This window comes from Papio anubis, chromosome 13 (assembly GCF_008728515.1).
Source record: "Papio anubis isolate 15944 chromosome 13, Panubis1.0, whole genome shotgun sequence".
Lineage (NCBI taxonomy): Eukaryota > Metazoa > Chordata > Mammalia > Primates > Cercopithecidae > Papio > Papio anubis.
The window spans coordinates 97,355,495-97,368,342 of record NC_044988.1 but is presented as its reverse complement, the minus strand read 5'-3'; the positions used below and the strand labels follow the sequence as shown (position 1 = coordinate 97,368,342).

The 12,848-nt window shown below is 58.5% G+C and overlaps 1 protein-coding gene across 4 annotated transcripts in view; it reads left to right on the top strand.

Annotated features, from left to right (window-relative positions):
• AK1 (adenylate kinase 1) overlaps positions 1 to 12,848 on the top strand; it is an 18,447-nt gene extending 5,599 nt beyond the window's left edge. The window contains exons 1-7 of one of the 4 annotated variants that reach the window (XM_009189102.2): positions 3,000 to 3,115; positions 6,080 to 6,118; positions 7,687 to 7,722; positions 7,904 to 8,067; positions 8,780 to 8,896; positions 12,174 to 12,365; positions 12,610 to 12,848. In XM_009189102.2, the coding sequence (XP_009187366.1) occupies positions 6,112 to 6,118; positions 7,687 to 7,722; positions 7,904 to 8,067; positions 8,780 to 8,896; positions 12,174 to 12,365; positions 12,610 to 12,678 (585 nt within the window). In that variant the 5' untranslated portion in view covers positions 3,000 to 3,115; positions 6,080 to 6,111 and the 3' untranslated portion in view covers positions 12,679 to 12,848. Of the gene's footprint in view, positions 1 to 2,999; positions 3,116 to 5,729; positions 5,815 to 6,079; positions 6,119 to 7,197; positions 7,354 to 7,686; positions 7,723 to 7,903; positions 8,068 to 8,779; positions 8,897 to 12,173; positions 12,366 to 12,609 lie in introns of those variants that run through there. The other 3 variants (XM_009189104.4, XM_009189105.2, XM_003911911.3) reach the window with 3 other exon arrangements.

The window sequence follows — 12,848 nt, the reverse complement described above, 5'->3', positions numbered from 1 at the left end:
TTTTTTAGTAGAGGCGAGGGTTTTCACCGGGTTAGGCAGGATGGTCTCGATCTCTGACCCAAGTGATCACCCGTCTCGGCCTCCCAAAGTGCTGTGTAATCCCAGCTCTTTGGGAGGCCAAACGAAGCAGATCATCTGAGGTCAGGAGTTGAGAGACCAGCCTGACCTTGTGGAGAAACCCGTCTCTACTAAAAATAAAAATTAGCTGGGTGTGTGGCATGCCTGTAATCCCCAGCTGCTCCAGAAAACAAGGCAAACCTGGGGGAGGCAGGTGACTCAGTGAGATCATCACCATTACCTCAGCAACCCCAATGCATCTCAACCTGGAAAGCCTTTAAGTAGAGATGAAATGTCTCAATTACCTGTCCTACTGTCCTAGGCCCCTAGGTGTTTTTCAGCTGATGTGGGCTGTGTAATTTAACTTTGTAGAGATGAGTCTAAAAAGAAGAAAAAGTCTGAAATAAATTTACACACACACCTACCTACTGCATATTCGTCTTTAAATTACTACTTTTAATAATAATAAAAAGAGGCCGGTACGTGGTGGCTCATGCTTGTAATCCCAGCACTTTGGGAGGCTGACACGGTGGATCACGAGGTCAGGAGTTTAAGACCAGCCTGGCCAACATGGTGAAACTCTGTCTTTACTAAAGATACAAAAAGTTAGCCAGGTGTGGTGGCTCATGGCTGTAATCCTAGCTACTCGGGAGGCTGAGGCAGGAGAATCGCTTGAACCTGGGAGGCGGAGGTTGCAGTGACCCGAGATCACACCATTGCACTCTAGCCTGGGCGACAGGGTGAGACTCCATCTAAAAAAAAAAAAAAAAAGAAAGAAAGAAAGAAAAAGAAAAAGAAAAAGTAGAGACAGTGTCTCACTATGTTGCCCAGGCTGGTCTTGAACTCCTGGCCTCAAGTGATCCTCCTGTGTCGGCCTCCCAAAGTGCTGGGATTACAGGCATGAGTCACCACGCATGACCTCAAGTCATTTTTATGCAGGTGGGATCCGAAGAGTGCAGTGGGGCTTTTGGCCTATTTCTTTCTCTTTTTTTTTCTTTTTTTCTTTTTTTGAGACGGAGTTTCACTCTTGTTGCCCTGTTGCCCAGTCTGGAAGTGCAATGGCGTGATCTTGGCTCACCACAACCTCCACCTCCTGGGTTCAAGCTATTCTCCTGCCTCAGCCTTCCTAGTAGCTGGGATTACAGGCCTGCGCCACCACGCCCGGTTAATTTTTGTATTTTTAGTAGAGATGGGGTTTCACCATGTTGACCAGGCTGGTCTCGAACTCCTGACCTCAGGTGATCCACCCGCCTCAGGCTCCCAAAGTGCAGGGATTACAGGCATGAGCCACCGCGCCCGGCCTTTTTGCCTATTTGTTACCAATGTTATGTGTGTCTGAAGCCTCTTGTCCCATTAACCACAAACAACTTGGGCTTCCTTTCTCACTCAGACCCTATGGGAAAGTTGCCAACTCCTCACCCACCCTGGCTGTGCCATCATCCCAGTGAGTCCCTGCTGGCACTTTAAAACCTTCCTATGCAAATTTGTGCCCACATGTTTCCTTGAAACAAATTTATTAAAGTAGAAGGGTGCATTTGAAGTGTGTATGTGTGTGTGTGTGTGTGTGTGTGTGTGTTATTTTTAGAGACGGGATCTCATTATGTTTCCCAGGCTGGTCTCAGAATTCCTGGCTTCAAGTGAGCTCAAGTGATCCTCCCACCTTGTCCTCCCAAAATGCTGGGGTTACAGGAGTGACCGTCGTGCCCAGACCATTTGAAAGTTTGATTTACTTTGTCAATAGCTTTCCCCAAAGGTGCCAATGCACACACCCTTGAGAGGGCCTTTCAAACAGCTTCTAATGCAGAACTCTGACCCCACTGCACCTGCCTCCCCCCCCCCCCCCGACAGATGGGGAAACTAAGGTCCCAAGAAGTAAGAATTTATCTGACATTACAGGTAGCAGAGACCCAGGCCTCCTGGTCTCCCGGCTGTTGTGGTTGCTAAGGCACCACCACTGAAGGTGTTCTCAGTTTCCTGGTAGTCTCACTGTCTTGCTCAAATACCTTCTATGGCTCCCTAGGACCTATAATACAAATTCCAAATTCAACCCACCTCACCATCTGGGGCTGCTGCCTGGGCTCCCATCCCTCCCTGGCTACATCACTGAGCACCTACTACTATGCGCCAGTCCCCCTGCAAAACGCTGGATAAACACGTGGCTTTCTACTAGGGAACCTCAGGCAAGGTAGTTGACATGCTCGCCTCCGGTTCTGCGGTGTCTAAGGATTCGCAGATGCGGCTGGAGTCTGCTGCTTAGCACAGTGAGTGCTCTTTACTGGGAGCTATTCTTTTTATCAAGACCACAAATCCCCTCTCTGGCTATCCACAGCCTTCTGAATGTCCCACATCCTAGCGCTCACTCACTGGGATAAGTGCGCTGCCCGGCAGCTCCAGGGGAGCAGCGCTGGTTTTCTATCATCTTCTACCTTACCGGGTGGTTTTTGGGGGTTCTGGAGGGGATTCCAGCCCCAGAGAAGCTCCAAGGGTCCCTCCCAACAGGGGAGGAGTTCCAGGTGGGTCTCGGCCAGGGCCTCTGGGCAGGCTCTGAGGGCGGGCTTGGGGACTGTGGCCAGCAAAGCTCCTGAGTCCATGCCTCAGTCCCCTTGCTCCCTGGTCTGGCGTCTCTCTGCCACCATTGCGGATTTTGCGCAAAGAGCCACTACTCTCTGAGCCTCAGTTTCTCCAGCTATCATAGGGAAATCCTGGCCTTGTACCCTGGAGTGTACCTTAGGCACAGTGGGGGTACCGCAATGGAAAACTCTTGGCAAACTGTGAAGTGTAGTTGGCGTGTGTGGGCACAGCCACCTGGGGGTGCACGGTGCGGGGCACATGGTGCCAGGCGCGGTGTCGCCGCACACCCGGGCTCGGGTTCGGTACCGCCCCGCTTCCCGGTCCCTGGTCCGCTCTCCCTCCCTCCTTCCCGCCCTCCCTGCCTTCGGGAACGCCGGCTCCCGGCATGCCGCGCGCTGACAGCCTTATAAATAGTCGCCTTTGCCGGCGGCCGCGAGGACGGGCAGGGCACGCACTGGCCTCGGCGCCCACCCGCACCCCTCGCCAGGTCAGTGCGTGCCCGAGCGTGTCTGGGGGGCGCCTCCGCGGGGAGGGGCAGCGGCACCGGGGGAGGGCGGGGGCGTGCTGGTGCGGGGCTCTCTGGGGTCTGTGAGGCTGTGTATCCGTGGTTGTGATTCGTGTGTGTTTGCGTGGCTGTGTTCCCCGGACCCTGGGGATCTGTGCCTCGCTGCCTGTGCCTTTGTGGATCCGTGCGTGTGTGTGTGCGTGTGCGTGTGTGTGTGTCTGTTGCAGCCCCTTCCAGCCTCCCAGATAGTCACCCCTTTGTTCTGGCTGGCACTCCTGGGGCTCCAGGTCACTGCCCTTGGTATGTCCCAGCTGGGGCCCAGAGAGGGGGAGCTGTGGCCTGGCTCCCTGCCCCAGAGGACCTGGACAGGGGCAGCCTCTGTGCTTGGTGGGGCTATACTGTCACACCACTTCTAGTGCTGGGTGCATCACCCCCTTGGATGCTCAGAGCTTGCCCTAGCCTCCTGACCAGAGCCCCAGGGCCAGTGCTTGGGGCCTCCCGGCAGCACTGCTCAGTGGCCACCTGGTACTCCTCAACAGCAGCAGGACAGGCCCAGAGAGGGGCGCCAGCTGCCCAAGGTCACACAGCTGAGTGATGGAGCTGGGATTCGAACCCTAGTCAGTTGCTACCCACTGGGAAACGACTAGGTTGGGTCAGAAGCTGGGAGACCTGGGCTTGCCTTGGCCTTGCCTTGTGATTGGGGTTAAGTCACTGTCCCTCTGGGCCTCAGCCCCACAGACCCCTTAGCAGACCATCCAGTCATATTAGGAGTCGCTGAGGCCTCAACCCAGGGGCCTTATAAGGCCTGGGTGCTTAGCCCGTAACCCAACTCCATCCTAGACCCCTGTCCTCTGTGAGGCCTCCTCACGACCCAAGTTATTTTAGATCAAGGAATTGGCAGGTGCCAGCAGGGCGGAGGGGCTTAGATTACCAGGAGGGGGCAGGGCAGGGTCGAGGCCACTTCTCAGGGCTTCACTGTGGTTGTTCCTGGCCCAGGACACTCCCCCTCCCATGGGCAGCTGCTGAGGGGCACCTGGCAGCTCCTACCCCTGCTGAAGCACACTCAGCAGGAAAAGTGGCTGCCACTCCTGCCTGGGGCAGCAGGGACATCAGCAAAGCCGCTTCAGCTCCTACTGGGTGCCAGGCCCAGAGTAGCAGAAACCCAGGGCCAAGATGGACCCTAGCCGGCCCTCGAACCAGTCTATCCTCCTCCCCATGCCTCAGTTTCCTCCCAAGGCAGTGAGGATGAAACGAGGCTCCCCAGCCCTGTGCTCAGCCTGTGCCAGGCCCAGTCAGTGGGACCCTACGCCCACAGCACAGCAGAGGGGTCCAGTACAGCGTGGTTGTGCGGTGCAGGACAGGTTTCCAGGAGGCACCTGCCAGTGTGGGAGTGGAGGGCAGAGTCCAGGAAGGCTTCCCGAAGGAGGTGGCACCTGAACTGAGTCCCACACAATAGCGAGGTGGGGAAAGGCATCCAGGCATTGGGTACATCTGCCAGTGGCAACTGATAGGGTTGCAGGGGGAGCAGAGGTCAGCTCACCGGGACCTGTCCACTATGTCAAGGGGCCCAGGCTTTGTCTGGGAGCCGAGAGGGCAACACATGCAAAGTTGTAAGCGGGTGTGTGATGTGGTCTGATGCCTGCCAGAGAAAATCCTGCAAATGGCCTGGCAGGGTGTGGAGGCTTCGAGACCCACGTGGAGGCGGGGGCAGTGGCCCAGCCTCTTGCTTAGCACAGGACATAGTGGTGACCAGACAGATAGAGAGAGCCTGGGGAGTGGAGGGTTGGGCAGTGGCTGTGCAGGGCTGTGGAGAGGAGAGGGGAGCCTTCACACTGACTTGGCCTATGGCTTGGCCAAAGGGGCTTGGAACTGGGACTCGGGGAGGGCTGTTCAGAGCCTGGGAAGCCTGTGGGGCTTCTGGGGCCTGTCTGGGGGGCTTGGATGTCTGGGGCTAGGGAGAGAGGCCTGGGCTGCCTGCACAGGGATGGGAGTCCTTAGAGCCTGAAGCCAAGTAGAAAGGGTGGTGTGGGTGCCTGGGGTGGAGGTCCCAGTGTGGGTGGGGTTGCTGGCTGGAGGTCAAGGCTGGAGGGAAGTGTGGCTGTGGTGGTCGTGAGTGGCCTTGGGGAGGGCTGGTGGGTGGGAGCGAAGAAGTGGAGGCCAAAGGTGTCCAGGGGGCGATTCTGAGATGGGGGGGTGAGGTGGGGAAGGTCCTGGGGTTGTGGCAGCACAGGATGGGGTCGCAGATGTGATTGGGCTCATGGGCAGGCTGAGGCCAAGGTGGGGGCAGTAAAGCCTCAAAGGATGGGGGTGCAGGGACAATGCGTGGGGCTGGGTGCTGGACCTGTAGACGTGAAGGGCCTGGGACCACCTCATTTTGACAATTATAAAGGGCTATGTTCATGCGAATGGCTCCTGTAGATTCCTCCACCTCAGGCCTGTGTGTCCGTTAGAGGATCCCCATCCAAACCTCATCCCAGACACACGTAGTTTCTGGCCACCTCCCGCCTCCTGGCAGCTTCCCTCCGGCCCTGGGGAGCGTTGTCAAGGCATCTGAGCAGACGCTGGCCTCGCGCCCTGTTTTCTGAGAGTTTAGAGGGGAGCAGCTCTGCAGCTGTGTGGCCGCTGTTTATGTCCCTCGGTGCCATCCTTACCAAGTCCCAGCCCCTCCAGTGGGAACCCAGGTAGATGGGAGGGGGCTACTGCCCTTCTGTGACAGGTGAAGCCAGGGAGGCCAGAGATGAAAGGTGATTTTTCCAAGGTCACTTTCCCAAGGTGACTTTCTCAGGGAAGGTCCTGGGCCTTCCCTGCCACCGGCAGCCCCCTCTGCCCTCAGACTGCGTGTCGGGCCTGGCACACACCGGTTGCCTTGGGTGTGGCTTAGCAGAAGGTGAGTCAGGGTGAGGAGGAAAATCCCTCCCCAGCCCAGCCTGTGCCCTTGTCTTGCAGAGCATTGACACGGCTCCCGGGACCTCGGCAGGATGGAAGGTATGAGCCTCCTCTCCTTTTGCCCATTGCCTGGGCCTCAGTGTGCCTGACTGTTAAGGGGGTGCACTCTCAGGGAGACATTCTGGGAGGGGTTGGAGAAGGTTCTGGGGCTGCCAGAGGGGGCCTGGCTGGGAGCCTCCAGTATCTTCCTCTGGCCTCTCACGGGATGTCCCAGCTCCAATATTAATTTTAGAAGTGATGAGGCCTCCCCAAGACTCCTGAGGGCCCCAGCACACACCCTCTATGCTGGATTTATAGAGCTGAGACCCTGCCCCGTGGAGAGGCCACAGATACACAAAACAGCAGGTCTAATGAGGACAAGGCAAGTCCCCATACCTCTCGGGGACTCAGTTTCCCTATCATCCAGTGAGGGTGGGCCTTGAGGAAGTCTTGGACTCTCCTGGCTCCTATGGGCTGGGACTTAGAGGGAGACACGGGCGGGCAGAGAGTCCAGAACGGGCCCGCCCGCAGCTGCTGGCAGCACCATCCGTCCAGTCCCTGGCACTGTGCCTTGGCCTGGGCAGCTCTTAAAGACGCTCGGCGGGCCTGTTGCTGCTGCTGCCTGAGCTCCAAACATCAACAGCCACAGGGCTGCCGCCTCCCCACCCCTGGGACAGGAGCCCGCGGGAGGAGCCGTTCTTGACAGCTCCTATAGGGCTCCAGCCTTGTGGCTGGGAGGGCCCCTGGGAGCCACCCAGCCCACCTCCTCCCTCCAGCCTCAAGGCCCACCCTCACTGGAAGGGGCAGAGAACCAGAGAGGGACAGGCCTTTCCTAAGTCACACAGCAGGGTGGGATACAGCCTGCTCCCTCTATTTCCCTGGGAAGCAGGGAGCCTGAGAGCCCAGGGGAGGAGCCTGGGTTCCGGTTTGGGTTCTGGCATCCCTTGAGCAGGCCCTGCCTCTCTCGAGCTCAGTTTCCCTCTGCCCGGTGGGGCTGTGGCCTTGCTGGGATCTAACAGCAGGCGGGATGAGACAGAGGTTGGAGCCAAGCTCACCACCCTCTCTGGGCAAGAGTTCTACGTGCCCACCACAGCCCTCCACCCCGGCAACCATCTCCATGGCAACATATGTTGTGGTTGCTAAGCCCACGTTGGCACTGCCAGGGGAGGCGGGTGATGGGCCAGCCCAGGGCCTGAGAGGGGAAGGGCAGGGGACACGGGAGACACGGCAGGACGGGACCATGGGCTGCTGCTCCTCGAGTGACCCCCGCAGAGAAGACGATCTGAAGGCCAGAGGTGACCGGCCCCTGGGGTCCAGCCACCCACAGGGAGACGCCATGAGGGTTGGCGGCCCAGCCCACTGGCTGCGTGGAGAGTACTTAGCCTCTAGGCCTTTGCCTCTGCCCGTCTGGCTGCCTGGGGCGCCCTCCCTTCCCAGACCTCTCCCAGGCTCCGAGCTTACTCACATCCCTGCTCACTCTGGGCTGTGACTTGTCTGCCTCCCTGACAGGAGCGCCAGCGGTGTCTGTCCCTCCGCCTGGGGCCCAGCACAGGCCTGGGACTCCAGAGGTGCCTCTGGCTGTGGGTCCAGCGAGTGACTGAGCCCTGCTCCCCTTTTCTCTCCCACAGAGAAGCTGAAGAAAACCAAGATCATCTTTGTGGTGGGTGAGTTGCGGGCAGGCGGATGGTGCGGCAAGGGTCTTCTTGCTGGAGGGAGGCGCTGGAGGGAGCCCGGGCCTGGGGCTGCAGCCTGGACTCTGCCCCTCCCTCGCCGGGAGACCCTGGCAGCCCCTGTCCCTCCTGGGACCCTGTGTCTTGGGGTTTGTGAATGGGCGGGCGTTTGCAGGCGGGCCTGGCTCGGGGAAGGGCACCCAGTGTGAGAAGATCGTGCAGAAGTATGGCTACACCCACCTCTCCACCGGGGACCTCCTGCGGGCCGAAGTCAGCTCAGGCTCAGCCAGGGGCAAGAAGCTGTCGGAAATCATGGAGAAGGGACAGCTGGTTCCGCTGGTGAGTGGGCCCTGGTGGGGAGAGGGGCAGGGGATGACGGTAGCCCTGACTGGGTGTCCCACCAGCAGCAAAGCCCACGACACACAGGCAAAGCTGATCGTAACCGCCCCCGGCTCCAAACCCTTCTGTAGTTCCCCATTGCCCTGGACAGCAAGTTCCTTCTAGAAGCTCCCAAGACCTTGCAGGACTCTGCCCTGCCCCCCACTCTCCCCCTGCCCTCCATCCTCCAGCCACCCTGGCCTCTGTCCCCTCAAACCAGCCATACTCTTTCTTGCCTGGAATATTCTTTCCTCTTCAGCTTTCAGACTTCCCTAACTCCCCAGATTTGGCCTAAGACCCCCTCAATTTTCTACTCCAGAAGCCCCACTTCTCTTCCCGTACAACCTGTGCCATGCTTGGAAATGGAGAAATCATCTGTGGAATGTGTGTGTCTCCTCACCAGCCCCTGAGCTTCCCAGGGCAGGGAAGGTCTGATTGTCCCATGGCCACGTCCTCAGGACCCAGGACAGCACCTGGCTGGAAGGAGGGACTCAGTGAATACTGTCTAGTGAATGCATCATTCATTCACTCAGTCCAGGTCCCCACAATTCCGAGGAGGCTTCCTGGAGGGGGAGGCTTGTTTGGGACATTCGTGTAGGGGAGAGGGCATTTCAGGTGGCAGGACCAGCTGGAGCAGAGGCTCATGGCCCCTTCCTCATTTGCTGTGCCCCAGGAAACAGTGTTGGACATGCTCCGGGATGCCATGGTGGCCAAAGTCGATACCTCCAAAGGCTTCCTGATCGATGGCTACCCGCGGGAGGTGCAGCAAGGAGAAGAGTTTGAGCGACGGGTAAGGCACTGACCCAAGTGGGGATCCTGGTGGGCTGGGGCAGGATAAGATTCCCATCGCCGTGGGCGGGCCTGCGGGGGCTGCGATGCAGGTCAGATTTCTGGGCAGAGGCTGATGCGTGGAGTGTGGGTGAGGAGGAAAGCCAGGAAGACTTCCTGGAAGGGTAGAAGAAAATGTGTAGAAGGGGAAGCGCCAGGCAGCGGAGCTCCCAAACCTGGGCTCAGATTCCAGCTCAACGGCTTGAGATCTTGGGCCATCCTGAACCTTAGTTTTCCCATCTGCAAAATGCAGGGAATGGGGGGACCAGGTCACAGCTACCTTAAGGGGCAGTGTGGGGACTGGACAGGATGCGCCCTCCAAGTGTGGGGCTTGGCTCCCCATAAACACACAGAAGGGCAGGGAACAGCATTGGCAGGGCTGGAAAGGCAAGGCCAGTGTGAGGAGAACAGAATATGTGAGCAGGGCGACAAGGGATGTTCCAGCCTGGCTGGAGGCTACAAATGCCATGAAGGGACATCGGTCTCCTTCCAGGGGTCATGAGGAGCCTTGCTGGAAAGAGCAGGCCTGGAAAAGGATAGCCCTGAGCTTCCTAGCACGGGCACCCTGCAGACACACCTTTCCCAGGGCGAGACACCTCACACACACACACACGCGCACAAAGCCCACAAGTTCATACACACAAGGCCGGGCATGTGCATGCGTGCACACACATGGCAGTGGATACTGCACTCCTCTACATGCATGACACAGATGCAGCACACATATGCAGGGATGCACACGTGCTTGCACACATGGCCCTGTGCACACACATACACCTTTGCCTCCGTGTCACAAGGCTGTGTGGGAGAAACAGATGGGACTCCAAGGGCCTAGGAGGGAGAGGTTGGCAAGGGCTGCGGGGAGCCTAACCAGCATCCCAGTGGGCTAGGGCAGGATAAGACTCCCATCCCCATGCCCCATTCCCATGCCCCGTCCCTGTCTCCGTGGGGCCTTCTGGGCTTCCGTAGCTTCCAGCCTCATCTGGGGGTAGGAGGCCATATTTTCTGACCTCTGAATGGCTGCACGACCTCAGGAAAGTGTCTACCCCACTCTGCCCCTCACCTTCCCTATCTGAAATGGGGGTTAGCTGGATTCCTTCAGACTTCACCCCTGACGCTGTGTCAGGTGCCACAGTTCTGAAGGATGTCCTGGCCTGGCTCACACGTACCAGCTGTGTGGTCTCACCTGTGACCCTCAGGGCCACATCTAGAAAATAGAGTTCATGAAAGTCGGCCGGGCTCAGTGGCTCACACCTGAAATCCTAGCACTTTGGGAGGCCAAGGAGGGCGGATCACTTGAGGTCAGGAGTTCAACACCAGCCTGGCCAACATGGTGAAACCTCATGTACTAAAAATACAAAAATTAGCTAGGTGTGGTGGCAGGTGTCTGTAATCCCAGCTACTCAGGAAGCTGAGACACGAGAATCGCTTGAACCCGGCTGATGGAGGTTGCAGTGAGCCAATATCACGCCACTGTACTCAAGCCTGAACGACTCCGTCTCAAAAAAAAAAAAAAAAAAAAAAAAAAGGTCCCCACCCTCCCAGGGCTGTTGTAGGTGCCACTGAGGGCGGCAGGCTCAGGCTCAGCCCTGGGCCCAGGCCTGCTGTGGCCTCCAGGGGTCCAGGCAGCTGGTCTTCTTGGCTCTGGACACCAGGGGGCGTCAGGGCTTCACCAAAGGAGGGAGAATCAGCCTGGAAGTGTGGCCGGTTCACACCCAGAGCTTTTCTGGAGACTGGCAGTGCCCGGTGTGGGCTCCTCGGGCTAAATGCCCATTGTCCTGACCGGGAGACTGAGGCCCCACAGCCAGAATCTCAAGCCCAGAGGCTGAGCTGGCTCTCCCAGATTTGCCACCTCTGCCGGGGGTGTAGAAAGAGCCTACTGTGCTTGGTTCTGGAGACCCAGATGAACCAGAGATGTGAGCCTGTGCCCTGGAGGAGCTCAGTAGCTGATGGATGATGATGAGGGGCAGGTGGCCTTGAAGTCGAGGTCACACTGCTGGGTCCAGGCCCGCCTTTGCCCCCATGGCAATCTGTAAGACAGAAGCAGCTGCTGGGTGGTGCGGAGTCACTGGACAGGAGGAGCTGTCCTCCCTGAAGGCAGCTGACACTGTCACCCCACATCCTTAACTACGCAGGAGCTAGGGATGAGCATCAGGATGGGTACCACAGGCGAGGACAAAGGGCTTGCTCCAGGTCACACAGCTGGACGAAGGCAGGAGTGAGCCTGGGTCCAGGTCAGTCTGATGCCAGAGGTCAGGCTGCTTCTCGCCTCTGTCCAGCTGTGTGGCCTCGGGCAAGCCTCTTGGTCACACAGCTGGAAAGAGGCATGAAACAGCCTGACCTGAGAGGCAGCGCCCCAAGGCCTTGACAGGGGCCCAAGGCCAAAGGTGCGCAGAAGGCCTTGGGGGCTGGCCCAGGCAGTTGGAAGCAGGAGGCAGGGCTTGAAGGTCCCAATCCCATTCCTAAAGCTGTGGCAGTCACGAGTGACTCTGGGGTGGCTGTGCCCTCCCAGGCAGGCAGCTGTGGTGGTCGGATTGAGCGAGGCAGGGGCTGCAGAGCCTTATTCCTCTTGCCTTTCCAAGGCGTCCCATGGATGACATGGATGACATGACGTTCCAATGACAGTGAGATTGCTCAGAACCCCTCAGAACTCAGCAGCCGCTCACCCCTTCCCTCATCCCTTGTTCCTTTGTCAAAGGACCCCACAATTGTGAGACAGGTGCCTCCCTGCCCTCGGGGGCCCTTGGGAGACCTGCTTAAGGAAAGATAAAGGCACTGGGAGAGTCTGTTCCAGGAGGCTGGGAGTACTGGGGGGCAGGGGATGACATCAGAAAGACTGACCTGAAGAAGTGAGCTTTGAGCTGAAACCTGACGCTTGGTACTGAGGTGAAGGTGAGTTAGGATCAGGCTTGGGGGAGAGGGCTTCCAGCAGAGGGAACAGCATGGGCACAGGTCTGGCACGGAAGAAGGTGGATGAGAGCCTAGAACAGAGAGAGTTAGGCTCTCTGAGTCTGGCAAGGAGTGTGGACTTTCTCCTGAGGGCACTGGGGAGCCATGGCAGAGGTTTGAGCAGGGGAGTGGCAGGAAAGATTGGCTTTAGGAAGGTCTTTCAGGCTGCCTTGGGGAAGGGATTGAGGGTCTGAGGGGGTATCTGTTGGGGCCTCATAGATGGGAAGATGGGGAGGAGATGGCCCTAGGGGGCGGGAATGGGGTCCCTGTCACATGGTGCCCGCCTGCAGATCGGACAGCCCACACTGCTGCTGTATGTGGACGCAGGCCCCGAGACCATGACCCAGCGGCTCCTGAAACGTGGAGAGACCAGCGGGCGCGTGGATGACAATGAGGAGACCATCAAAAAGCGGCTGGAGACCTATTACAAGGCCACAGAACCCGTCATCGCCTTCTATGAGAAACGTGGCATTGTGCGCAAGGTGGGCCCCGCGGGCCCAAGGGGAGCTCCGGGAAAAACGGGTTCCTATGTGGTTCAGCCTCAGCTTGCTGTGTGGCCTTAGGCCAGCCCCTCTCTCTGAGCCTTGGTTTCCCCACTGGTTCAGTGAGAGGCTGCCGTCAATTAGGTTGGGCTCGGGGAGGCAGGCCTGGCCTCTGGGACCTGCCACGGTGAGGCCCACCCGGCTCCACCTGGTGACTCAGCCCTCACGGCTCATCTCCCCGCAGGTCAACGCCGAGGGCTCCGTGGACAGTGTCTTCTCCCAGGTCTGCACCCACCTGGACGCCCTGAAGTAGCAACGCTGGAGCCACTTCCCCAGCTCAGAGCCCCACCCCACCCCTGTCCTGATTCGAGGTCCTCCTGGCCTGAGCACAGCAACTCCACCCTGCCCGGCTGAGCACAGACGGAGGAAGCCACTTATCCTGTTTTCATGGACAGCTGAGCACTAAAGGAATTTCTAAGGACA